The following is a 25,023-nucleotide window of genomic DNA, read 5'->3' as shown; positions in this document are numbered from 1 at the left end:
TATGGCTCAGGTGGCCCTGAGAAGGCAGAGGCAGTCCCCTGACAAAAGACCGTGCCAGAGATGGGGAAGAGTCACAGGGACAGAGGTCCCTGTCAGGCGATAAGGGAGTTGGCCAGAGGAGATAGTGCATTGGGATGAAAGGAATCTGCTCTGTTGTTGACAACAGCTAGGTCACCTAGCACGGCCTTCCCTATCCTCAGCTTCTCCCTAAGCCATGCCAGCTCTCTGCCCGGTCAGGCCAGCAGTATGCAGAGCTGAGGCTGGAGGGAGGAGCAGAGAAATCAGACACCTGGTTTTTGGCTGAATCTCTGGATTTCGCTACTCTTTTTCCTTTAATCTCCCACTTTTCAAAGCGGAGGGATTCTTCTCCCTAAACTTGGGCAGAAAAGGAGGAGTCGGTCCAGGTTCCTTAGGCTCTGTGCTCCCACCAATCTCTCATCCTCTCTCCTGTGAGGCTGTGTGTTGGAGGGATCCTGTTATAGCTCCTCCTTGGTCCAAGCACACAGCCTGTGACTCTTGAGAGGGAGAGTTATTTCCAGTGGTGCCAGGGCAAAGCAGGTTCTGACCTGAGAGAGAAGGTGATAAGCCCAGCAGGGCCTAAGCGGACGGGAAGGAGTCAAAGCAGCTTAGGAGGAAGGCTCAGGTCTCCAGCGGGGCCTACCCCACCTCCTCCTACAAAGCTGTTTACCGGGCTCCGCATTCCCATAGAGATGAGGCTGGTAGGCAGTCCCCAGCTCCTCTCCCGTAGCTGCCACCTCCCCTTGTGAGAAACAGGAAGTCGGGACCTTTGTCGGCTCAGCTGCACCCTCTACATTAAATATTTATCTTGGAGTCCAGGTCAGAGCCCTAGAGAATAAGAGAAGCTCACTGCTGGTGAGAGGGGGTATGGCCAGGATTCCTGGAGTTGGAAGATTGTCAGCTTCACCATCTTTGGAGAACAAGGAAGAACATGAAAGAGATGTGGCCCTTAATCGCGAGGATCCTGACAGGTGGGGAAAAAAACTGGTGACAGGGGAGGCAGGCACATACTTTGTCCCTGAGGGAGGGAAGAGGATGGCGCCTAGGGGTGGGCAGGTATCCAAGCTTTAGGAGAGGGGAGATGCACTGCTGCCTGCCCTCGGGTGGTCCCAGAGCTCCTCCCTCCTTTCTGATGCTGACTTCTGTGGGCAGGGGCTACCCATCCCATCCCCATCCCTTCAGCTTTCCTGGTGAATCAGAGATTCTTGGAAGGGGCCTTAAAGGGGATCTGGTTCAGTTCCCTTACTCAGTGCAATAGTTGCCTTTACGAAGATGCCCCACAAGTGGCAGGCTTGGAACCTCTGAAATCTCTTTCTTGGAGACCTTGGATCTGCTTCGGAGTATGCAGCCAGTCTGTTGCCACACTGACAGCCCTGCAGACACTGGAAGCTAGGTGGCATGCCTCTCTCTCTCAAGCCTCTTCTCAGCCTAAGCCTCTCCTTCCGCTTTTCGCATGTGAGATTGTTTCAAGCTGGTTCACCACAACCCGGATAGCTCTTTTACCTGAACTGGGGAAAGATATAGCTGATAGCATCAGTGATGGTAGGGATTTAAAAATATGGTTTCATCTTTCTTCATTCCCTTTCTTCTCAACTTTTGAGTTGAACGATGTGCTTGGGAAACACTCTGAAGTGCATGGTGACCTTAGGGCACCAATCTAACTCCCGGTAGATCTGCGATAAATGGTTTCATATTTTCATAATCTATAATTGATCACTCCCAAAATAAATCTGAGATTGTCCAGCAGGTATTTGCTATCTGGTTGGCTTGGGGTCCCAGAGCCAAGCCAGAGGCTAAGAAGTGGTACGTACCCCAGAGTCTGTCCACTAGCAGTAAGCATTCATTAAGTACCCTCGCTGTAACAGGCCCTATGCCGGCACAGAGGCTTGGGGGAGAAGGGGAAGATGGGATGGCCAGAGTGGTTGGGAGCCAATTGGCGCGCGCGGGCTCTTGGGACCCGTTGTCAGAGCGGCGGGAACAGCGGAAAAGCAGCAAGATCAAAACAAGGACGGTGTATGGGAACACCAAGACCCTGGTAACCCCATCACCGCCAAAGGGACCCCGCCCTCGTCCTCTTCAGGGGCGCGGCACGCCCAGCGGGTCGCTGCTTTAGGCCGATTTCCTCCCGCGCTGTCCTCCGCGGGCCTTGCACGTGTGTGAGCATCCGCCCGTTTGCCCGTGCACGCACGCATGTGTGTGTGTTTGCACTCGCCCGGACGCGCGCTCACGCAATCACAAACTCTCTCCCCAAGTGGGCAGAGAGGCGGCAGGGCCTAAACTCGGCCCGCTAGGCCACTCTGCCTGTGCGGCGCCTTTATCTCGGCCCCAGCCTGTCTGCATCCCGGTCCCGTTTCCGAGGCCGCCGGCTCCGTATCAGTTGCTGGCTCACCCGGGTTCTTTAATCATTCCTGCCCTCTGTCCTGGCTCCGCCGTGCAGCGGCTCCCTTCCCACCCGCTGGAAATGTCGCTGGAAACTCTGAGTGGCGCTCGCTGGCCCCCGCCCTGCGGTGGGGGCCGGGGAAGCAGCTGGGAAACCGGAGAGGGCTCCCCGGGGACCCTGGGCGGTTCCTCCCGGCGCCGCCTCGCGGCCGGCCCGGCCCCCGGCAGGGCCCACGCCGTCCCCGTGGCCCGCCCGCTCGCCCGCGCCCCGACGGGGAGCACTTGCCCACCCCGGACCGGGCGGCCCGAGCCCCCGCCCTCCACCACAGCCCGGCCCACTGACCAGATCGCAGGGAGACACATTCCGCCGCGCGCGCGCCTCTCACGGTCCTTCCCCCCAGCGCGCGCCCTCGCCCCCCTCCCCCAACTCCGGCTCCGTCGATCCCCCTCTTCCTCCTCTGGGGCCCGGCCTCGCGGAGCCCGTCCTGACCCGGTCACGAGGGCGGACGGCACAGCCCGGACTTCTCCCTGCCCGCCCTCACTCCCCGAGGGCCCGTCGCGGCTGCGCCAGGCAGGAGCCGCGCGGAGATGCTCCTGTCCTCTCGGGCGTCCGCAGTCCCCGCCACCTGCTCGCCTGGGAAGGTAGGTGCCGGGAAGGCGAGGCGGTGGAGAGGAGACGCGACGGGGGGCGGGGGGGCGCAGTCGAGGAGGGAACCGCATCCAACACGAGGGGAAGGCAAGGAGCCCCTCCCCCGGGGTCCTGGTCCCAAACTCCGGGGAAGAAAGAGGTGAGAAGTCCCCCCTCAATCCAGATAAGGTGAAATTCGAGAACACCTGTCCTTGTCCACGTGGTCTTGTAGCTGGAAAATACCCCGGAGTGCGCATAGGGCCAGGCCCCCAAGGTCAGGGCAGTACTTAGAGGGAGGAAGCAGTCTGCCAACTACAGCAGGGCTACCTCACCTCTTCCAGCCCTTTGGAGCTGGCTGCCAGGGTGAAAGGCTGCCTGGATTCTGGGAGGACCCCAGGAACTTCCTGGCGCCCCTGTCCCCTGCCAGATGCTGGACCCATTGACTCCCGTGCCTCCATCTTCCCTGCGAGAAGTCCTCCTTATCGTCTCCTGGTACAGCCGCCAGGAGGGAAACTCAGCCCACGCTTCCCCACCCACCCCTGCATATCCTGAGACGTGCGCCCCCGGGAGCTGTGTTGGGGAGGGTCAGGCTGGGCCACCAAGGATCAGCAGCCCCTGGAAAATCAGGTGGTGTGGTCAGAGCTCCTGCCCGCCCCTTCCTACTGGAGGACCCTTCTCAGTGAACACAGCAGGGTGGGCCGCAGGGAGAGGAAAGCAGGCTGGGTCAGCTGATGGGCAGGACTGCCAGTGCTGACCTCGCAACTTGGCCTCCGGTGGCCAGCTGGCGGGGGAGGGGTTGCGGCTAGGAACCAGCCTGGTCCAGCCCTCGGATCTCCCACTCTCCCCCGCCTCAATTTCCCCCGCAAGGGGAGGGAGAGCAGCGGGAACAGGGGTGTGTCTGCCTGTTTCGCTTTTGGTAGGAGTCCTAATTGGATCCAGCTGGTGAGCGGCCCCTCCTCCAGCCTCAGCCCTCTACTCCCCTCACAGCCAGAGGTGGGCCCGGAAAAGCTGTGTCCCCAGCAGGTCTTTTCGAATGTCAGAGGGAATCCCCACTCAGACTAGAGTCAGGGAGCTGCCCCCAGCCTAGTGTGTACCCTGCAGCACCGCACTCCCCCCCATGGCTGAGCAGGAACTGGGTACAGCGGTAATCACAGCCCCCATTGCACCTTCATCCCCTCTGGCCTCCACACTTGTGCTGCTCATATGAGCCCCCCACTGCACACACAGACCCCCACTGCACACACACACCTCCACTGCACACACACCCCCACTGCACACACACCCGCACTGCACACACACACTGCACACACACCCACTACACACACACCTCCACTGCACACACACCCCCACTGCACACACACACGCACACACTGCACACACACCCCCCCACTACACACACATACCTCCGCTACACACACACACCTCCGCTGCACACACACACCCACTGCACACACACCCCTCCACTGCACACACACCCCCCCACTGCACACACACACACACACACACAGCACACACACACTACACACACACACCTCCATTGCATACACACACCTGCACTGCACACACACACCTCCACTACACACACACACCTCCACTGCACACACACACCTCCACTGCACACCCCCGCCTACTATTCAGCTGGCCCCCCTCTGTACCCACACCCCCCATGCTGCTCACATGACCCCCCCATGGTACCCCCTGCACAAGTCACATTCGGAGCACTGTGCTTACACTCCACCCCGCACACACAGCACCTCACAAGGCCCTCGCCGCCCTCCTGTGAGTCCCCAGACCCCACAGGCACGCGCAAGCCTTAACTCTCAACAAAAGTGCCAGAACTGGTCCAGCGCCGGAAGGTGGCAGAGGTTGGCTCAGCCTCTGGCCATGTCCAATAGGACAGGTGAGGCGGGACAGGTGAGCTCTCTGATGGAAAAGCCCCACCGGCTCCTCTCCCGGCTGCCGGGAGCCCTCTCCCCTGACCTAACCTTTGCCCGGGGCAGAAGAACCCAGCTGGCCAGTCAGGTATGGTACTCCCAGGGAGACCCTCTGTTCAGAAAACAGCCTGGAGGTGTAGGAGAAAGCGGGGCGTGTGCGCACATCTGTGCGTGTGCGTGCGTGTGCGTGACACTCAGCACCGCCTGCCCGGGAGCAGGTCCACCTTCCTGCTCCCCCGCGGCTCGGCTCCCCGCCCCACCCCTCACGGGCACCCGGAGCCCTCTGAGGCTTCAGTCCGAGCGAAGAGGCCGAAGAAGAGAGCTGATACTCCTCTGAGCTCAGAAGGAATGGTTCCCGCGGCCTGGAAATGCCCAGCGCGCTCCACCTCCCAGGAACCTTGGCCCGGTTGGGCAGTGGGCGGGTGGCCTCACCGTGGTCCGGGGCCTCTCCCCCACGCCTGAGTAGCCCCTTGTGCCCGCTGGCAAGCAGATGCCCACACAGGGCCTGGGAGTGGCAGAGGGAACTGAAACAAAGTCCCAGTGCCCAGGCCCTTCCCTGCCAGCTGCCCCAGTTCCCTCTGCCTTCGCTCCGGGGGAGAGGGCCTCGCTGTGCACTGAGAGCCCCAGAGGGGCTGGCCAGCAGGCGCGCTCCCGGCCCGCCTCCCCTCCTCCTGGCCCGGCCTCCCCTCCCCCACTCCCACCCGGAGCTCCTGCCCGCGGCCTAACAAGCGGCCCATTGTGCCTCTGGGAGCCGGCCCGGGCAGCCTGCAGGCGGGTGCCCGCAGTGGCCTTTCTCCCCGTCCGTGAGCTCCCACCCAGCTGGCCCGACCCCGAGGTCGGGCCCAGAGGGCACAGACAGCCTGGACCCAGCAGGGCTCTCCCTTCCCCCTCCCTTCCCCACAGAGGACACGCAGAGGAGCAGCTGGTACACCCGGGGTCCCCCGGCCTTGACCCAAGCATGCAGGCCCCAGCCCGCAGCCTCCCAGCTGCGCTCAGCCTGGATGACTTCATCCCCAGCCACCTCCGGGCCCATGTAGGGCCATCCCCCCGGGGGACGCGGGTGAGTGAAACAGCAAGGGAGAGGGTTACTGGGGGCCTGTAGTGGGTGGGGGGCTCTCAGGACAGGTGGGGGAGCGGGAGGGTTAAAGGGATGGAGGGAGGGAAGGAGGTAGGTGATAGCTCCAGAGAGCCTCGCTGGTTTCCTGGGAAGGGTCAAGCCGTCCCCATGGGGTATGGCTGTGCCCTAGCAGCCACCCCTCCCACCCGTCTGCAGAGCCCTGGGGACCTGAGCTGCCTGCCGCTCCCGGCCCCTCCCCACAGGTGCCCGTGATCCGGAATGGTGGCTCCAACACCCTTAATTTCCAGTTCCATGACCCTGCGCCCAGGACCGTGTGCAACGGGTACTTCCCACCGAGGAGAGATGCTTCCAGGCACCCAGGTGGGTCTGCTCAGGAAAACCTGCTCCAGGAGCGCCGTGGAGGTGGGGGTCAGAGCTTCCTGGGCCCTGCCTTCTGGCTCCACCCTGGGTCAGGCTGGAGGGGCAGGAGGTAGATGGAGGCCTCTCGAGGGCCTGGGGCCAGTTAGCTCAGCTAACTAACTTGCCCCTCCCGTGTGAGCCCGCTGGCCTGTGAGAGGGAAACTGCCGTGGGAGAGACCAGGCTGACACATCCCTTCCCCTCCCTGCCCCACCCAGTGTCAGGGGAAGGCCATGTGCCGGGGACATAGCCTTAGGGGCCCGGGGGACCTCCAGATGGCCAGGAGATAGCTTGGACTGGGGATGGAGGGTGAAGGAATGCGAGCGTATGTTGGCTATGGAAGGGGTGGGGCTGAACTCAAGACAGGCCCCCTAAGGGCTGCTCCAGTCTGTACTTGGCAGCCCAGCAGAAGGCCAGAGAAGCAGCTCTGGGAGCCTGCCAGCTCCTGGGATCCTGTGAGTCAGCCCCGCCTGGGCCACGGGGTCTGGGAGATCCTGGGACCGCCTGGGTGCAGGCCCACCCCAAAGGCCCCTCTCCTGAGGAGGGTGGCAACCTTTACTGAGCATTCCCTTGAGGCAGGCCCTGTGTCACGTAGTTCATTCATTTAACAAATAGCTGTTAAGCACGTAGAAAATTCTGGGCACTGTAAAGGCACTTTACAGGCCTTATCTCACGTCATCCCTTGGTATCCTGACAAGGTAAGGTGTGATTATCAACATCTTCCCAGTGAAGAACCTGAGTCTCAGGGATGTTCAGTCACAGAGGCTGAACTGAGATTCAAACCCTCGTCCATCCTGCCCTGAAGCCCTTACGCTGTTACACCTGGGGGCTGAAACTTCTGGTGAATGAGTTTCTGTCCCTTGCCTGTTGACTTGTGTGTCAGGCACTGTCCTGAATACAGTCATACACACTAGATCTCCCTACATCTCTGCCATGACTACCCTCATTTTACAGAAGTGGAAACAGGCACTGAGAGGTTGATTGCTGTGCCCATGGTCACACAGCCGGTAGGTGGCAGAGCCCAGGTCTGGTTTCAGTCTTCGCCCCCAGCCCCAGGGCCTTTTCTGCCACACCCCACTGCCTCCTCACCTGGATTGTCTCCCCCCAGCATCCTCTGCAAGTGACGATTCCGGCTCTCATTCTGAAAACTTTTAGGACATCCCCAGCAAAGCAGGGTGGGGTGGGGACGGGCACAGATTTCTCAAGATAAAATCCATTTTCATTCACTTTAACTACAAAATAAACAGAGGCCTGGGGTCCTGCTGGGGATGGGGACGTTTGGAGAATCTGCGTCGTCAACTCAGACAAACAAGGAGATGTTGAAACTTTTGAACCCACGGGGATCAATGTTCTGAGGAGCTAAGGGACAAACAAGCCCAGGTGGGACCCCTGCCCTTTGCTAAAGCTCCCCTGTACGTGCCCCGCAGACCCTGCCTGGTATCAGACCTGGCCAGGTCCTGGGAGCCGGCCTTCTGGGAACCGGAAGACCCCTGCCTCCCAGCATCCCCAGAACTGGTCAGCCACGTGGACCAAGGATAGCAAACGTCTGAACAAGCGCTGGGTCAAGTATGAGGGAATCGGGCCTGTGGATGAGAGCGGCATGCCTATCGCACCCCGATCTGTGAGTCCAGGGCTGGGGCCACTGATCGATGGGCCAGGGACCCACGCTGAGCTCCACCTCTGACAACAAAGGCTGTACCCAAGCCGTGCCAGACTAAAGCAGGGGTTCAGCCATGATGGGTTTGGGGGATCATGAGCCCCATAAAATTACAGGCACTCTTGCATGTCTGAGTTGCACAGTGGTTTTTTGGGGGGGTTCTAGAATGCCCGCCAGATTCTCAGTGGTAGAGCGCCACTAGTGTAAGGGTTGACCCTGGCAGGGACCCACCCCCCTCATGTTCACGGCCCCAGGACCTGGCACGGCACTCGTGAAACGGGTGCTGAGTACGTTACCGGCTGAATGGGTGAACGGGAGAGTCCTGAGTGAGAAGGCCTCAAGGGGTGGCAGGCGTGGGAGGATCCCGGGGGTGGGGTCCGGGCGCGGAGGACCTGCCCTTCCTCCACCCCCAGGCCTGTCCTGAGCCAGTCGCCTCCTCTAGTTCTCCACCTCCTCACCCTCAAGTGAAACTCAAGTTGGTAACATACCCTTCTGCCTCCCAGGGTTCTTCTGCGTCACAGGTGAGGCAGAGGATGTGAAATACCATTCCCACCCCATCCCCCCACCGATACTGTTGCCTTTATTTTTCATTACATAGAAACACATGTTCTGTGTGGAATCATCAGAAATACAGAAAAGCTAAGAGAAAAAAATGTAAACTACCCCAGATCTCACAACTTAGGGACCATCACTGGTGGACCTCCTTCCATATATCTTATTCAAACATAACATGCTACACGAAGTTATGGTTGTTAAAGATGTCACAACAACCCACCCGCTGGGGCTTCAAGGGTGGCCAGAGAAAGGACTCAGGGAGGAGAAAACTTCTGTGGTTTGATATTGGGAGGGTAGCCTGACTTTGCCTTCTCTGATCCCAGAGTGTTGACAGCCCCAGGGACTGGTACCGGAGAATGTTCCAGCAGATTCACCGGAAAATGCCGGGTGAGACACCCTTCCAGAGGCCTCTCTCTGCCTACGTGGGCTCGGACCCCTGGGGCTTGGGGAGTAAGGGGTAGAAAAGGGAACTTACCTGCCCAGGGAAGTCTCTCCACCCACCCCAGCCTCTGTGATGAGTGGTTGCTAAAACAGGCCAAAGGAAGGAGCCGCCAATCTCCTCCCTGTACTCGGGGGAAAATGACCAGACACTGTCCCCGGTGTCCTCTGAGGGCCTGGGAAGCCACGAGGTCACGCATTTGTTCAGTCAGTCCCTTAACCAACTGTTGAGCGCTTGCTGTGTGCTGGGCACTATTCTAGGTGCTGAAGACAAAACAGGGAGCAAAAGAGAATGTCTCTGCCCTAGCGAAGCTTAAGGCAGAGGGGGGTCACAGAATAAACAGATAAGTATTTAACATGGCAGGTGGTGGTAAGGGCTAGGGAAAAAAAGCCAGGGGAGTGCCCAGTGCAGGGATGCTGCCACCTCACGCAGGCTGGTCAGGAAAGGCCCCTGAGCAGTGGCATCTGAGCGGAGAGCTAAGGGTGTGAAGGAGTTGGCCCTGCAGGGCTGGGGGAGGAGCGTTGCCGCTTGGGGAGCACCAGGGACCCAGAGGCAGAGCAGGCCGGGCATGTTCTGGAGCCGCAGGGAGGGGCTGGACCACAGTGAGAGGGGCACGTGTTAGGAGATGGATCACGGAGGTGCCGGGATCCGGTCGCCCAGAGCCTTTGGCTTTTACTCTGCGAGAACTGGGAGCCACCCACAGGCTCTGGGCAGAAGAGTGAGTGACAGGCTCTGACAAGTGATGGCTGAAGAGGCTCCCTCTGGCTGCCAGGCGGGGAAGAGGTGGGGCTGGGCGGAGGTGGGGGACCAGTCAGGAGGCCTGGCTTGAATCCAGGCTAAAGAGTCTTGGACCAGGGCAGTAGCAGCGGGCCTGGTGGGATTCCGGAGACAGAGTCATGGGAATTTGCTGATGGATTGAAAGAGGCGAGTCAGGGATGACTTTAAACCTGAGAGAGTCGATGGAGTTGCCCTTTATAAATGCGCGTACACACAGGGGAGGCGGCGAGAGGTGCAGGTCTAAGGGGCGTTCAGTTTTCGATATGGTTCACCCAAAGTGGCAGCTGATATACAAGTCTGCAGTTCAGAGGCGAGGCCTAAGCTGCAGATGTTAATACCCGGGACCCACTCAAAGAGATTTTGATTTCAAGGTTCCCCCAAGTAACTCCGATGTGCAGCTAAGGTTAAGAGTCCCTGGAATAGACAGTGATCTTTAAGGTAGAAGACTAGACCAGATCACCCAGGGAGACAGAGAGACAGAGGCCCAGGGACTGAGCCCTGAAGCAGTTGGTTTGAGAGATGGGCAGGCATCAGCTGTGCAGCCTGGGAAGGGGCAGCCCGGGAGGCAGGAGGAAAACCAGAGTGGTCTCCCTGAAGCCAAGTGAAAAGGAATTTCAAAAGGAGGAAGTGATCCACTGTGACAGATGCTGTTGATGGTCAAGCCGGACTGCCCTTTGATCTGGTAAGGCGGAGGTCACTGGGGTCCTTGATGAGGGTGGCTCAGGCTGAAAGCCTGCTTATCGGGAAGGGGAACTGGAGACACTGAGTTCCTTATGGCCGGCGGTTTGCTGCAAAGGAAAGCAGAAAACTCCAGGAGCTGGAGGAAGGTGTGGGATCCGGAGAGGGGCGTTTTGGTTTGCGTTTAAGGTCGGAACTGTGGTCGTGTGTCTGCGTGCCAAGGGGATCAAGTGGGTTGGCTGGTCAGTAGCTTTTCCTAGGAGGCCCCAGAAAGTCCTGAGCACCTTGAGGAGTGGGTCTGGGCAAAGGGGGAAGGACAGGCATTTAGAAGAGGGTGCAGAAAGGGAAAGAGGGCGAAGGGGAAGTGAGATTCCCCAAACTGACCTGGTGAGGGCAGGTCTGCAAAGGTCAGGGAGAGGGTGTGTGGGAACGCCGGGAGGGAGGGGCAGGAGGGTTTGGGCGAGGCCACTGACCCCATTGGCTCGCTCAGGCCCTAAGTCGGCCAGAGGCATTTCAAGCCCTCCCAGAAACCTAATTCCTTCCCTCCCTCGGGACATTCTTCAGGCTCTGACTCAGCCCCTTGGCCCCTGCTCTAGGCAGGAGTGGTGCTGGGAGCCTCTGGGGCAGCCTCATGGGGCTCCCCATCCTCGCTTGTTGCCCCAGCCCTGACCTGGTCCTTTCTGCTCCCACAGACCTGCAGCTGGACCGGACCTTCGAGGAAACACCCAAAGGTGAGGGGGTGCGGGTGTCCCACCCCAGCCCGGCGCCTGCGTCTGCCCCTCCCTGCAGCCACACCTGGCTTTGGGGCTCTCCAGTTGGCTGAGCTCAGCTTGAGAAGTTTGTACAGCCCATTTCTGCGAGCTCCCAATGCCCTGGTAGATGGTAATTAAGAGCTTCCGCTTCACTGTCCGGCGAATGCCTAGCCCTGGCCATGATTTCTCTGGGCCTCTCTTTCCTCACGTGTACAACGGGAACACCCCAGAGATGTTTTGAAGGTTCAGTAAAGAATGTAAAGCTCTTGGCCCCAAGCCCATATTTCGTGGTCCAGACTATCACCCCCATTCCCGCCTGCCATCCAGGAGCACGGGTGGGTGTGGGCCAGAACCTTCAAGGGTCACCCAGGCGCCCTCAACCCCAGCTCTCACCTCCCACCACCCCTGCTTGTTTTCTCCCACTTTCAGTGGCTTCTTCCTGTGACACCTCAGCAGACTCAAGGCATCCAGGGCCCCAGCAAAGACCTGCTGCCAGGCCAGACCTGACGTCGTCTGTGAGCGGGTGAGCCAACGTGGGGAGGAGCTGCAGAGGGGCGCTGGCTTCCTTGTGGGGACTGGCGCCCCCTGGTGGCCACAGCTGGCACAGTCTTGGAGCAGGGCGGCTGGCTCCCCTCCATGGCTCTGCCCCTTCTCAGGGTTCCCACTGCTCCAGATCCTCCCCTCCCCACCAGAGCCAAAGGGGAATGGCGGGCAGGGATGGACTTTGCGCCATTCCTGGTCAGGACCGCCTGTGATGCCTCTGTGGTTGGCAGCAGGAACTCATCACCCCAAAGATCCACTCATCATATGGGGTGGAGAGCGGGGCAGCCCATGACTAGGCGTGGACCTGGGACCTGTGGCCATCCACTCTGAAGCCTGGAAGAAAACAAGGGGCATAGAGGATCCCAAGCTTTCTCCCAGATGCCGCTGAGAGAGGAACCCTCCAGATAGGTCAAGGACGGAGTTCCTTTTCTCTGTGCAAACCACATGAGCCCAGCCCGGGCTGCAGGGCCCTGTAGGAGCTCAGCCCAACCTTAAGAATCAGGAGCTTCTCTGTCACAGAGTAATCAATGAGTTTCTGATTCCTTTATGGGGAGGGCGTGACCTCATCAGCATGGTCTTAACTGGGCTGTGGCTCTTGGCATCATCGATAAGGTAGAGACTAAGATTTGAACAAGATTTGGTCAAGATTTGGACCCAGAGTTCTGGATTAAAGCCGGTGTGCTGCCTCTAGCCATGTGACCTTGGCCGAGGTAACCAGTCTATGCCTCACTAGCCCCATCTGTTAAGTGGGCATCAGAGGGTGGTCGTGAAGATCAAGGTACATTGCAAGTCTCAACAAACATTATTATTATACAGGCTTAATTATGACTGGAGCTTCCTTAAATTAGGAACAATGTATTCCATTCTCATTATCAGTGTTATTACTGATGTTCTTTCTAAAATAGAGAATGGAGTCATAGTTACAGCCAACAAATACTGACCCTCCTGTCAGACATTCCATCATTTGATAAGCTTGGTACAATGGTTCCACTTGGTGGAAACGTTCAAACTCAGCAGAGGCTGGAACATTTCAGCCAGCCAAGAAGGAAGCCCTGGAGGGGAACTAAGGCAAATGTGACAGATGACATCACCGATCCAGCACCCCAGGGAACTGAGGCCCACGGATCAGAAGTAACTTGCCCAGAGCTCCAGGGTCAGGCCTGCAGGCTCTTTGCCCTGTCCTGGGTTTTCCTGGGACTAAGACGTAGTCCCACACCATTGGGCATTGGTGCAAGGCACTTAGTCATGGCGACCAGCTTCATCGAAGCTGCACAAACATATATACCCACAGTCACAGGGCCAGACAGAACACAAATGCGAGGTATTCCACCAAGGCCAGCAGGAAAGGGACTGGCCACTCCTGGAGCAGATGTGTGTGTCAGCCCTTCTCCTGGGTGTCTCACATATGTTCCCCCACCTAAGCTTTACCACACCCTTATGAAGGTGGGAATCATTCTCATATTATAGGCGTGAATCAGAGACTCTGAGAATTCATTAACTTGCCAAAAGGTGACACAGCTAAGTGGTGGGGCCAGCTGGGATTCGAACTCGGAGCTTATAACGTTTTACTATTTAACACTGCTTCCACAGCCCGGAGGCAGGTGGGGAGGGGGTGCAGCTCCCTCCCCAGGATTGTGTGCTCACGCATGCCTCAGTTTCCCTAAAAGGAAACTGAAGAGATGTCCTTCCCTTTTTTTAGAAGAAGCTGGGATGTCTCTGAAGAGTTTCTTAGAAACACCTTCAATCGCAATGCTGGAGCATCCTCTTCCCTGCACCAGACCCCAAATCAGGTAGCTCGCCCAGCATGCCCCCACCGCCCTCCCCGCCCCCTCCATCCCCATCCCCCCTCCCCCCCCTCCCCACTTCTCCCGCCACCACACTCTTTGGCCAGGCCCTCTGCTGCAATAGCACAGATAAGGCTTTTTTTTCAGCTTGGGGCCTGTGCAGCCAGAAGAGCCCAGAATCCTTAGGAGGGCACTGATGGGGTGGGACAGTGGCCTGAAAGCCTGCTTTTTGAGCCTGGCCAGTGTCCCAGTACCTCTCTACTCAAGCTGATGCCTACACCCCTATGCAGGTGTCCAGACACCGAGAGAAAGCAGACAATGTCTGGACGGAAGAATCTTGGAACCAGTTTCTGCAAGAACTAGAGACTGGGAAGAAGGTGAGTGTGGGCCTGGTTCTCTGGAATAGGATGCACCCTCAGCTAGTGCATTTGGGGAGCGAGTTCACCCCCTCTGACTCACTCGTCCCACTCTTAGCCCAAGAAACCACTGGTAGATGACCCTGTTGAGAAGCCTCCCCAGCCCATCGAGGTGAGTGCTGCGGGCAGGTGGGCAGGAGGGGAGACAGCATGTTGGGGGAACAACGAGGGAGATTATGGGTGGTGTTGGTCCCAGTGACCATGGGCAAAGGCCACGGACCCAAAGCTCTGACCCTCTCCAGTCCCATACAGTTTACCTCTATACCCCCAACACCCAGGACAGTGCCTGGCATACGGTAGGCGCTCAGTAAACGTGTGTTGTAAATTGTGTGTTCATCAAAGCAGGAGCTGAGAAGGGAGTGATTAGTGTGGACTGGAATTGTCAGGAAGTGTTCTTGGAGGTGGAGCTTGGAGGACAGGCAGAGAAAGGGGCTCAGGATGGGGGAGACACATGCAAAGGCTGGAGGGGCCTCTGTGTGTGTGTGTGTGTGTGTGTGTGTGTGTGTGTGTGTAACACTCAGCCGGCTGGACGGGCAGTGGGAGGGAAAGCAGGTTGGGTCGAGTGAAGCCAGGCTGTGGAAGGCCGTAGAAGACTTGATGGGCAAGGAAGTAGGGAGTCCTGTAGGCTCTTGAACAGAGAAGTAACACAACAGAAAATGGTACTGAGGCACATCAGGAAGTACTAAAGTATTACCATGGGAGTAGGGGATGGGTGAGCTGGGTCAGCGGGCAGGGCCCTCCTGACACCCTGAGACGCACCTCCTGGCAGGCCCAGAGGTAGGCAGCCTGGCCTGGCCCTGTGCCCTGAGCCTGCCCTTTACCCAAGCACCCTGTGCTTTGTCCCGCTGCCCACTGGGCTTCGCACATCTGACCTTTGACCAGCGCCCCCCACGGTGCACTGCCCCCCCCCCACCGCCCCTCCCCGCTGTCCAAGTCTCTCCCCATAACCCGCCGCCAGGTCCTGCTGGAGAGAGAGCTGGCCAAGCTGAGCGCCGAGCTGGACAAGGACCTGCGTGCCATTGAGACCGGGCAGCCGTCCCCCAAGGTACCGGCCTCCCAGTCCCCTCCTGGGGGGAGGCAGGAACGCGGAGCCGCGGCTGCCGGGCCTGGGTGGGAGGCGCAGGCCGACGAGAGGCGTCGCCTCCAGCCGCACTCGCGACCTTGGGAGACTTCATCCCTGTTTGCTCTCTCCTTCCTAAAATGCAGGGCGTTCACTGTCCCTAGTGACCCCTAAGAACCCTCCCAGGCCGACTCCACGGCAGCCTGCCGTACGAGAGCCGGAGGCGTCCCCCGCCCCCGCCTAGCCCCGCCCCCTAGACCTCAGCCCGCTGGGACCCCAACCCCAACCAGGCCCCGATTTCCCGGCCTCCCCTCCCCCTTCCGCACCCACGGTTCCTCCCCCGGCTCCTCGCTCCTCCAGTTCCCAGCCCGCCGCCCGCGCGGGCGACTCTAGGACCCCTCCCCCTCCCGCCCCTCCCCTCCCCTCCCCCTCCCCCTCCCGCTCCCCCTCCCGCTCCCTTACGAGCCAAAAACTTTTCCGGAGGCGGCGGCCTCGGCTGTGTCGGGGACCGGCGTCCCGGGCCCTGACCGCGCCCGTCTCCCGCACAGAGCTCGCAGGCGCCCCGACGGTCCCGGGAGCCGCGGCCCCCCGCGCGGTGAGTGGCGGCGGAGCGGAGCGGAGCGGGGCGGGGCGGGAGGGCCGCCGGCGGGGACGTGGCGCGGGGAGGGGGCGAGCCCGGGACACTGACGGCGGGAGGAGGGGCTCGGAGCGCGGAAAGTGGCCGGCGGGGGCCCGATCCACAGCTCGCCGCCAGGGGTGCCATCCCTGGCCCGCAGAGGGAAGCCTGCCCCCAGCTCGGGACTCGGGTGGCGGCGGCGAGGGGATCCCGCCGCGCACTCCCGCTTCCTCCACCCCGGGCCGCACCCTTTCCAGGCCTTTACCGCTCGGGAAGTAGGACATCCTGCTGAGAGCCCGGGACCTGGGGAGACGCCTTGGGAGGAGGCGGCGGGAGATGGGAGAAGGGGGTGGGTGGGACATCTGGGCGGTCAGGGGTGAGCGGGGTAGGCTGTGAAGCTCCAGACAGGTGGCTCACTCGTGTGCCCCCCGCGCAGCCCGGCCTCCGCCTGGAGCTCCAGTTCCCCGAATGCACTTTACCAGGGTTCCTCCCTGAGCGCCCACAGGATGGCGGACGGAGGAAGCCCCTTCCTAGGTCGGAGGGACTTCGACTACCCTTCCTCAACCCGAGGTAAGAAGCAGATCCTGCTCTTGTTCTCACCCAGGCAGACGCCCACCAACCACCCCCAGGCACCAGATATGCTGGGACCCCGGGGGAGGGGGCAGGAAGGTCATGGAGCCCCCTGCTTCCACTGGTCCTGGGCGGGGAGGGGGAGCAGAACCCCATCCCAGCCCTGCCCCCCAGACGTGGCCTTCCCAAGCTGAGGTAGTGCTTCTCCACAGACCCTAGTGCCTCTGAACCAGGGGGCAGCCCAGCCAGGAAGGAAGAGAAGAAGGTAAGGGGGGGTGGGAGCGTTAGGGTCAGGGTGCAAGGAGGGCCTGGGGTGGGTCCCGGTGGCTGCTCTTCGCGACCTGCCAGCTGCTTGACTGAGGTCAGTCCCTCTGTCCTCTCCCCCTGCCCAGAGGAAGGCCGCCCGGCTCAAGTTTGACTTCCAGGCACAGTCCCCTAAGTAAGTGCCCTTCTCTTCCCTCTCCTTCCCTCTGGGCCAGTCTCTGGGAGGACAGAGCTGCAGTGGGCCCCCCAGAGGGTGGAGGGGACTCTGGGTGCGCTGGGCAGGGTCTGAAGGGAAGGAGGACCCGGAGGACCTCAGGTTGCTGGGTGTCCTTGCTCTGGCCTTCAGGGAGCTGACTCTAAGGAAGGGTGACATCGTCTACATCCACAAGGAGGTGGATAGGAACTGGCTGGAGGGGGAGCACCACGGCCGGCTGGGCATCTTCCCCGCCAATTATGTGGAGGTGAGCAGGGCAGCAGCAAGCAGGGGCCTGGCTGGGCGGGCGCATGGGTTTGCAGGGAGTGCAGACCCCTTTAAGCATCCAGGGCCCCTCTGTCTGGAGCTGGCTGCTCCCTCACATCTGGCAAGTTTCCCAAGACGTAAAACTGTGAGCTCCGGGCAGGGGCCAAGTCGCAGCCTCATTCATGCCCTCAGGAAATGTTTGTTAAATGAGGGCTAAAGGTGGAGCCCAGCCCAGGGGGGAAGAGCCAAACAACTCAGTTCCTGTACCAGAGGCCACCAGCCCTGTGGGCCTCCCCCACTTTCACCACTCAGAATCCACCTCTCTCAAGCTGTCTTTGGGAAGAATTCTAATTGCAACTGACAAGAGTATGAATCATGTGATAGTTCACAAATCACATATACTTGCGTCATCTTCTTCACGTGTATTACTTCCCTTGTTCCCCTCATTAACCTGGGAAAGTGTTAAATCATCCCCCTTTTGCAGATGCACTTGCTAAGGTTCAGAGACAAGTCGTTAAGTAGAAGATCTAGAATCTGAATCCAGAGACAGGTTCTGGATTTGATAGATATAGGGTTACAGGTTATCTCTGGTATTTGCATCTTTTAAGGAATTTTAAATTATCTAATTTATTGGCATAAAGTTGTTCATAATGTTTCCTGATTATCTTTTTTTTTTTTTTTTTTAATTTATTTTTGGCTGCCTTCCGTCTTCATTGCAGTGGCTTCTCTTGTTGCGGAGCACGGGCTCCAGTAGTTGTGGCACGTGGGCTCAGTAGTTGTGGCACGTGGGCTCTAAAGCACAGGCTCTGTAGTTGTGGCACACTGGCTTAGTTGCTCCGCGGCATGTGGGATCTTCCTGGACCAGGGATCGAACCTGTGTCCCCTGCATTGGCAGGCAGATTCTTAACCACTGTGCCACCAGGGAAGTCCCCTGATTATCCTTTTAATGTCAGTAAGATGCAGAGTGATGTCCTTTCTTTCATTCCTGATATTGGTAATCTGTATCTTTTCTTATTCTGGCTAGAGATTTGTTAATTTTATTGATCTTTTCAAAGAACCAACTTTTGATTTCACTGATTTTTCTCTATTTTTGTTTTCAGTTTCATTGATTTCTGCCACTTCGTTATTTCCTTCCTTCAGCTTGCATTAGGTTCTTCTTCTAGTTTTTTAGGGTGGTAGTTTAGATTATTGATTTGAAACCTTTTTCCCCTAATGTAAACATTTAATGCTATAAATTTTCCTCTAAGCACTGCTTTAACTACATCCCACAGATTTTTTTTTTTAATTTTTTAATTAATTAATTTATTTATGGCTGTGTTGGGTCTTCGCCTCTGTGCGAGGGCTCTCTCCAGCCGCGGCAAGCGGGGGCCACTCCTACATCGCGGTGCACAGGCCTCCCACCATCGCGGCCCCTCTTGCTGCGGAGCACAGGCCCCAGACGCGCAGGCTCAGCAATTGTGGCTCACGGGCCCAGCCGCTCCGCGGCACGTGGGATCCTCCCAGACCAGGGCTCGAACCCGCGTCCCCTGCACTGGCAGGCAGATTCTCAACCACCGCACCACCAGGGAAGCCCCATCCCACAGATTTTGATATTTTGTTTTTTTCACTCAACTCAAACTATTCTCATTTCCTCTGTGGCTTCCTTTTTGACTCATGGATTGGGTCATCTAATTCAGGCTCTTCATCTCATAGGCATCAATAGACCTCCCCTATCCTCAGAACGATGTCCCTGATCCTGAAGTTCCACAAAGTATATATAGTATTCTATGTCATCAGTCATTTACATCTTAGTAGGAACTAGTTTATTAGTGTCTTGATTTTCTGGGTAGGGTGAAGCAGAGAGAGCATGGGGACTCAGGGCACCTGGTGGGGTAGAAGGGGAGGAGGAGGAGGAGGAGGGACACTTGGTTCTCAGCAGCAGTGAAATGGTAGATCCTCACTTTTAGGTAACTAGGAGTTCCCTGCTCCTTGGAACTCCTCATGTCCTTCTGTGCTCCAATTTAAACTCTCTCCTATTTGCACTGCTGTGGTCCACTCTAATAATGCCCACTCCACATACCTCTGATGGAAATTCTTCCTCCAGGAGCATTCTGGGACTGACCACCCCCTTGCCTGTGCTCACCCCTGGCCACCTGCAGTCTTGTGTCTGGTGTCTGTCTCCTCTCTGGTGTGGGGACAGATCTTGCCCATATTGCCTCACCCTCCCAGGAGCCCCAGGTCTGTGCCCAGATGATGCCCAAGGTGACTCTTTCTCATGCCCTTTCTTCCTACAGGTGCTGCCTGCAGATGAGATCCCCAAGCCCATCAAGCCTCCGACCTACCAGGTGCTAGAGTATGGAGAAGCCGTGGCCCAGTACAACTTCAAGGGGGATCTGGAGGTGGAGCTTTCCTTCCGAAAGGTGCGGCCAGGCAGGGAGTGGGGGTGCAGGGCAGGGGCAGGTGAGGACACAGGTAAATATGTGCAGTAAAAACATTTAAAAAAAATATCAGGTGTACCCATCTTCAGTAGTATTTCAGATTTTTGTCCTCAGTCTCTTTGGATATATTTCCCTTAATTTTGCCCATTTTTTAAATGTTCAAAACTTCTAGAGTAGTTGTGCTTTGTTCAAATTGCAGTTTGATAGGCTGTGAGGATCACAGTCAGCTTTTTTTTTTTTTTTTTTGGTGGCGAGATCCTCACAGCTTGCGGGATCTTAGTTCTCCAACCAGGGATTGAACCTGGGCCCATGGCAGTGAGAGCATCGAGTCCTAACCACTGGACTGCAAGGGAATTTCCTCAGCATGTTTAAGAGAATGGAAATCTTAGAATGCCTTGCATGTAGAAAGGTGTTTTACAGACTTTTAGACAGTTATGTATATATGTTTGTGTGTGTGTACTGAATTGTTATTACGACATATTTTTTACTATAGATCATAGTTCAGAAAGCTTGAAAAATGTTGTCCTGGAAAGCAGGGAACTGGTCTCCCTTGGTTGATTTTGGGGGCAGAGGCCATGACTGCCACTAGCGAATGTTTCCCCAGAAGAGCTGGCCCAGGGAGAGAGGGGGAAGGAGGTGCCTGGATGGAGAGAGGTGGGGGCATGTGGAGGCCAGAGACCATCCTTCCCAGGTCAGCCCCACTAACACTAGTCAGCATGGGGGCGTGAGGACGCACCAGCTGCCCTCAGAGAGTTTGTTTTCTGATGCAGTGGTGACCGGATCACCCAGGGCGGAGGCAGGGAAGGACCCAGTCACGGCAGTGGTGGCTAATGCCTGCCCGGTGCTTCTTACCAGCCTGGCATTGAGCTGTGTGACCTCTGTATAACCTGCTGACACCCTCTGAGCCTGATCCCTTCGTGCAAGGTGTTAGGTTTAAATAACACTGTCCCACGTAGGCTCCCTCGGGTACGTGGCACCCGAGAGGGCCCTGCAGATACTAACTACCTCTCTGTGACCAGGGGGAGCGCATCTGCCTGATCCGCAAGGTGAACGAGCACTGGTATGAGGGCCGCATCTCAGGCACCGGGCGCCAGGGCATCTTCCCTGCCAGCTACGTGCAGGTGACCCGGGAGCCCCGGCTTCGGGTCTGCGACGACAGCCCCCAGCTCCCTGCGTCTCCCCGCCTGACCAGTGCCGGCCTGGCCCATCACCCCAGCTCCCCATTAATGCCGCGCAGCCCATTTGACCCCACCGACTGGGGGGGCCGGACCTCCCCCCGCCGCACTGGCTTCTCCTTCCCCACCCAGGAGCCCAGACCCCAGACCCAGGTAAGGTGACCTGCCTCAGGCCAGAGAGCTGAGCCCTGCTCCACGTACTGTATCCCCCATTCCTGTGATGGTCTGTGCTTCGGAATCCCGCCCAGACTGCTCAGGACAGACTAGTGGGGTGACTGGGCAGAACCTTGTGTTGCAGCCCCATCCTGGCCTTGAGGACCTCAGACCCTTGGTTCTGTCCTTGAGCTGCAGCCCAGGGAGGCAGGAGTTTCTAGGTAGGACCCAAAGCCAGCACCAACCTCCTGACCTTCCAGAATCCACTCTTGGGATTTCCCTATATCAGCCTCTGGGACAGGGTGTGCCATGAGTAGGGGGTCTGCCATTCACCTGCTGTGTGACCTTGGGCAGATGACTTGCCCTCTCTGGTTCTGGGTTTCCTCGCCTGTAGAATGGGGATAGTAATCCCCACTGCAGAGGTGCAGAGGGTAGTTGGTAGGTAGTAGCTGATGGGTAAGTTATAGCCATTGGTCCTCGTGCTGACATAGCCCACAGACAAGTGCATCTGCTCCTGGGTTCATCCACTCACTCAGCAAACTGTTATGGGCAGACAGAGCCAGGGCACAGGACTTCTCCCGCTCCCGGCTTTGTCCGTGCACGTGTTCAAATCAGCCATCTCCCCTACCTGGGCCCAACTTCCCAGCACTTGTGAAGTGAAACAGTCAGACAGATCTCCCTGTGCTGTGGGGATTGCGAGATGAGGCATCGTGGGAAGCTGCTCCTGGTGAGGTGGGCAGGCCCGTTCACTTCTCCTCCTTCATGCTTGCATGTGCCCGCCTGCCTTCCTGTGGACCCCAGAGTCTCAGCACCCCTGGGTCAGCTCTGTCCCATCCTGGAGGCTCCAGCCGTCCCCTGGAGCTGGGGACCTCATCCCCCAACACCACTCAGATACACTGGACCCTGTGAGTACTGGCTGGGGTGCTTGGTCAGGGTTGGGGGGGCTACCCCGCAGGGAGTGTTGAGCACACGGACGCCCTAACCCGCTCCTGCCCCCATCCCAGGATGGAGTTGGTAAATTCCTACGAAAGAGTGCTTGTCATTATAGTGCTTATGGGTGATTTTGGTGGGGGGGGGGCGGTGCGGGGGCAGGAGGGCGCTTGTCTGCGGTGTTCCTGACCTGTCCCTGCCAGCCCTGGGCCTTAAAGCAAGCCTCCCGCACTGGGCCCCCTGGCCTCCGTCTCCTCACTGGGTTTCCAGCCCTGAGTTCAGCGCGTGTGTGCGCAAAGTGTGGGAACTGGTAGGACAGATTTGAAGGCACTGGGAACTCAGAGGAGGTGGGGTTTGGGTGATGAGGGCTTGGAGAGCGGGGAGCAGGCCTGGGGAAGAATGCGCTAAAGCCAGACACAGTCGCCATCCCTGCAACTGGGCCAGGGGCTAATGGGAGCATGGAGGGACGCTGGGAAATTCAGAGGATGTGGCTACCTTGGTTTTAAGACACTCCAGGCCTGGTCTGGGGAAGGGGTGAGGGCTCTGGTGGTTGCCATGGCGATGTTTCCTGCAGGTACCGGGCGATGTACCAGTACAGGCCCCAGAATGAGGATGAGCTGGAGCTGCGGGAGGGGGATTGGGTGGATGTCATGCAGCAGTGTGACGACGGCTGGTTTGTAGGTATGTGGGCTGGGGGCAGGTGTATCTCAGGGTTCTAGGGGGATGCGTTGGGGGACAGGCCAGAAGGGGTATCTTTGGGTCCTGTGGGGGATGGGCTTTAGGCAGTTCAGAAAGGGTATCTCAGGGTCCCTGGGGGGATTTGGGTGGCTGCTACTGGCAGCCAGTGCTGGTTCAGCAAAGGTTCACGGACTGACCATCCCCCACCCTTCCGGCCGGGCACTGGCTGCTTCCCCAAAGCCAGCACTTCTGTTGCCTGCCTTCATTCCCTGAAGAGGGGTGAGACCTGGGAGGAAAGCAGACCAGCTCAGGGTCATTGGCGAAGCCAGCTGGACTCAGGGCAGCAGGGTTCCCAACCCCCAGGCCCCTGTTCCTTCCATGATACACCTCTGTCTCTGGAGCAGTCCTCGCAGGGGAAGGGTCCTATCTCCTGAGACACTGAGCCCCCGACGGAAAGGAGCAAGTCTCACACCTGTGTATCCCCACCCCCAGCTAGCAGCTAGCTCCCCCCACCCCCAAGAGGAGAGAGAGGAGAAAGATCCCGGCTTTCGGGGCTGGCCCAAGGGCAGCTCAGGCAAAGGACTAAAGCAGGAAGCCTCAGGTTGGCCTTGGCCTGGTTCAAGGTGACCAACCCAGCAGGCTTTTTCCCAGAGTGGGCAGGCCCTGTCCAGGCCTCAGCTTCAGAGGAGTGAACATCCTGCTGAAGCTCCCACTCAGCAGGCTGCAGGGCCTGAGGGGTTGGAGGGCTGGCTGCCTGAGGAGGGGTGGCCACAGGGGTGGTCCCTTGACCTGGCAGCCCACCCTTTCTCATCTGAATCCCAGCACCTCATTGCTGACTAAGCTTCGGACATACCGGTAATTATGAAGCACCACCTTGTTAACAGTCCTTCCTTTGATGGGTGGGCTTTTTTTTACTCTGTACACGTCTACTTTTGCATTTTTTTTTACAACTCCTAATAAAGACAAGAGGAAAAAGCACCACTTTCGTGGAATAAGCCACAAGTGCTTTTAGAGGAAAGGTTTAGAATGTTCAGTTTCTCGGTCACACTGGCACATTTCAAGTGCTCGGCAGCCACATGTGGCTAGTGGGTATCATTTTGGACAGCGCAGGCCAGGGAAGGCTTTCTGGAGGAAGTAGGGGAACAGGGGAAGGATTTGGGGAGGAGAGAGGAGAGGGGAGGCACTCCGGGCAGGGGAGGAGTATCAGCAAGGCCTGCGGGTAAGATGGGCCTGGGCTGCTCAGAAGAGAGTCAGGATGGAATGTCTGCCTGCCTGGAAGGGAAGGTCCAGGACTTTAATTGCATTTTATATTCCTGTGTCTTCTAGCATTTCCCCTCCTCTACCCAGCACACAGGTTTCTTTGGGGTTGTAGCAGACAGAGGTCTGGATTTTAGTCCTGCCTTTGCCTCTAAGCAGCTGAATGCTTTGGGGGAATTCATGTGGCCTTACCTGCCCCATCTCTAAAATTAGGGTGTCATACTAGACCAGTGAGATTCCTCCCGACTTATGTTCTGTGATTCATCCTCCTGTGTCCTTGCTTTCCCAAGGACGGGTGGGGTTATTCAGTGCTGTGTGCAGAGTTGTACACAGTTGTTGAGTGCTCAGATTTCGTCCATCATTATCGAAATCATGAAGTGTGGCTTGTCCCATCTAAGCTTCTGCCTCTAGGGGGCAGGAGTGAGAAAAAACAAATCCTCCCTGGGACCGGGACTCCGCCTGCAGTTCTGGACACTGCCAGCAGAGGGCAGGGCTCTCACTCCCCCTAAACCCCATTCCTCTTTTAAAACGTGGGGAATGCTCTTTCTGTCTTTCCTATTTCAGGTGTCTCCCGGAGGACCCAGAAATTTGGGACATTCCCTGGAAATTATGTAGCCCTGGTGTGAGTGATCTCCGTGGCAACTCAGAGCCCAGCCAGGATGGGATGGGGAGCAGAACCCTTATGGGCGAGAGAGAGGATGCCCCCCCATCCTCCTCCCGCAGGACCTGAGCCGCTGGCATCTGCAGACAACCTCAGCGGCCTTTCCCACGGAACCTCCCTTGAAGCCCCCTGGACTGATTCCCACCCACAACTCACAAGCATTCCTCTAACAGCCCTTTTATATCCTCCCCTACCCCACTCCCCAAATATAGAGGTCTGCTTTGAAGTGGAGACTATTTCCAGGCCTTATTGAGACCAGACCCCCGTGTCCACCACCCCACCCTGCTATGGCGTTTCCTCTAACAGGGGCCGGCTCCCAGCTTCACCCCCATGGGGTTCCTCTAACAAGGACCAGCTTCCTAACCTAATAGAGACCAAAGGCCGTCTTTGCCTGGAAGGGATTCCTCCCCTTTCACTCCAGCTTGCCTGCCATCCCCTTTGCCTTCCTGCCTCCAGCTGGGCCTGGGAGTGAGATGGGGGATGGACGAAGCACTTCCTTAGCATTCGAGGCCTGGCAAGAGGTCTTGCCCAAAGGCTCCCTCTTCCCACAGGCTGCCAAGCCCTGGGCTCGGTTGTGCTTATCCTCCTGCTGCTGTAGCGCCCAGGAAGGGTGGGGCCTCCGAGGACTGGCCTGTCCCAGATGTATTCCAGGGAGAGTGATGTGTGCTGTCCTCCTGCCTGCCCAGCGGCCCCCAACCCCCAAGTCCCCTGTGGAAGGGAATGTAAAATAAATCTGGCTATCAGGGA

At 58.1% G+C, this 25,023-nt stretch overlaps 1 protein-coding gene and 1 long non-coding RNA gene across 17 annotated transcripts in view; one reads left to right on the top strand and one right to left on the bottom strand.

Annotated features, from left to right (window-relative positions):
- Positions 1–15,669, bottom strand: part of LOC309633599 — a 24,444-nt gene extending 8,775 nt beyond the window's left edge. Inside the window, exon 1 of one of the 3 annotated variants that reach the window (XR_014247643.1) lies at positions 15,558–15,669. This is a non-coding gene — a long non-coding RNA (uncharacterized lncRNA). Of the gene's footprint in view, positions 1–2,407; positions 2,548–2,740; positions 2,809–15,557 lie in introns of those variants that run through there. The other 2 variants (XR_014247644.1, XR_014247645.1) reach the window with 2 other exon arrangements.
- SORBS3 (sorbin and SH3 domain containing 3) lies at positions 848–25,023 on the top strand. 14 transcript variants are annotated; one of them, XR_014247642.1, is made up of 22 exons: positions 2,633–3,039; positions 5,863–6,019; positions 6,280–6,397; positions 7,862–8,055; positions 8,970–9,033; positions 11,233–11,271; positions 11,722–11,815; positions 13,535–13,625; positions 13,910–13,996; positions 14,094–14,147; positions 14,994–15,080; positions 15,644–15,690; positions 16,148–16,281; positions 16,494–16,546; positions 16,674–16,720; positions 16,892–17,006; positions 19,279–19,404; positions 20,442–20,750; positions 20,896–20,971; positions 21,552–21,655; positions 22,255–22,361; positions 24,180–24,318. XR_014247642.1 is itself a non-coding variant. In XM_082402575.1 (21 exons), exons 1-21 carry the CDS (start codon positions 886–888, stop codon positions 24,239–24,241), a joined length of 2,193 nt encoding a protein of 730 aa, XP_082258701.1. In that variant the 5' UTR covers positions 848–885; the 3' UTR covers positions 24,242–25,023. The 14 variants fall into 14 exon arrangements, 13 of the variants coding, with proteins under 13 accessions (XP_082258701.1, XP_082258710.1, XP_082258708.1 ...); XM_082402575.1 differs by lacking the exons at positions 2,633–3,039; positions 20,896–20,971 and adding an exon at positions 848–989 and having other exon boundaries at positions 24,180–25,023; XM_082402582.1 differs by lacking the exon at positions 22,255–22,361 and having other exon boundaries at positions 2,631–3,039; positions 24,180–25,023.

Source organism: Balaenoptera borealis (assembly GCF_965194805.1).
Source record: "Balaenoptera borealis genome assembly, chromosome: 8".
NCBI classification, from domain to species: domain Eukaryota; kingdom Metazoa; phylum Chordata; class Mammalia; order Artiodactyla; family Balaenopteridae; genus Balaenoptera; species Balaenoptera borealis.
This window is presented reverse-complemented; position numbering and strand designations above follow the sequence as displayed.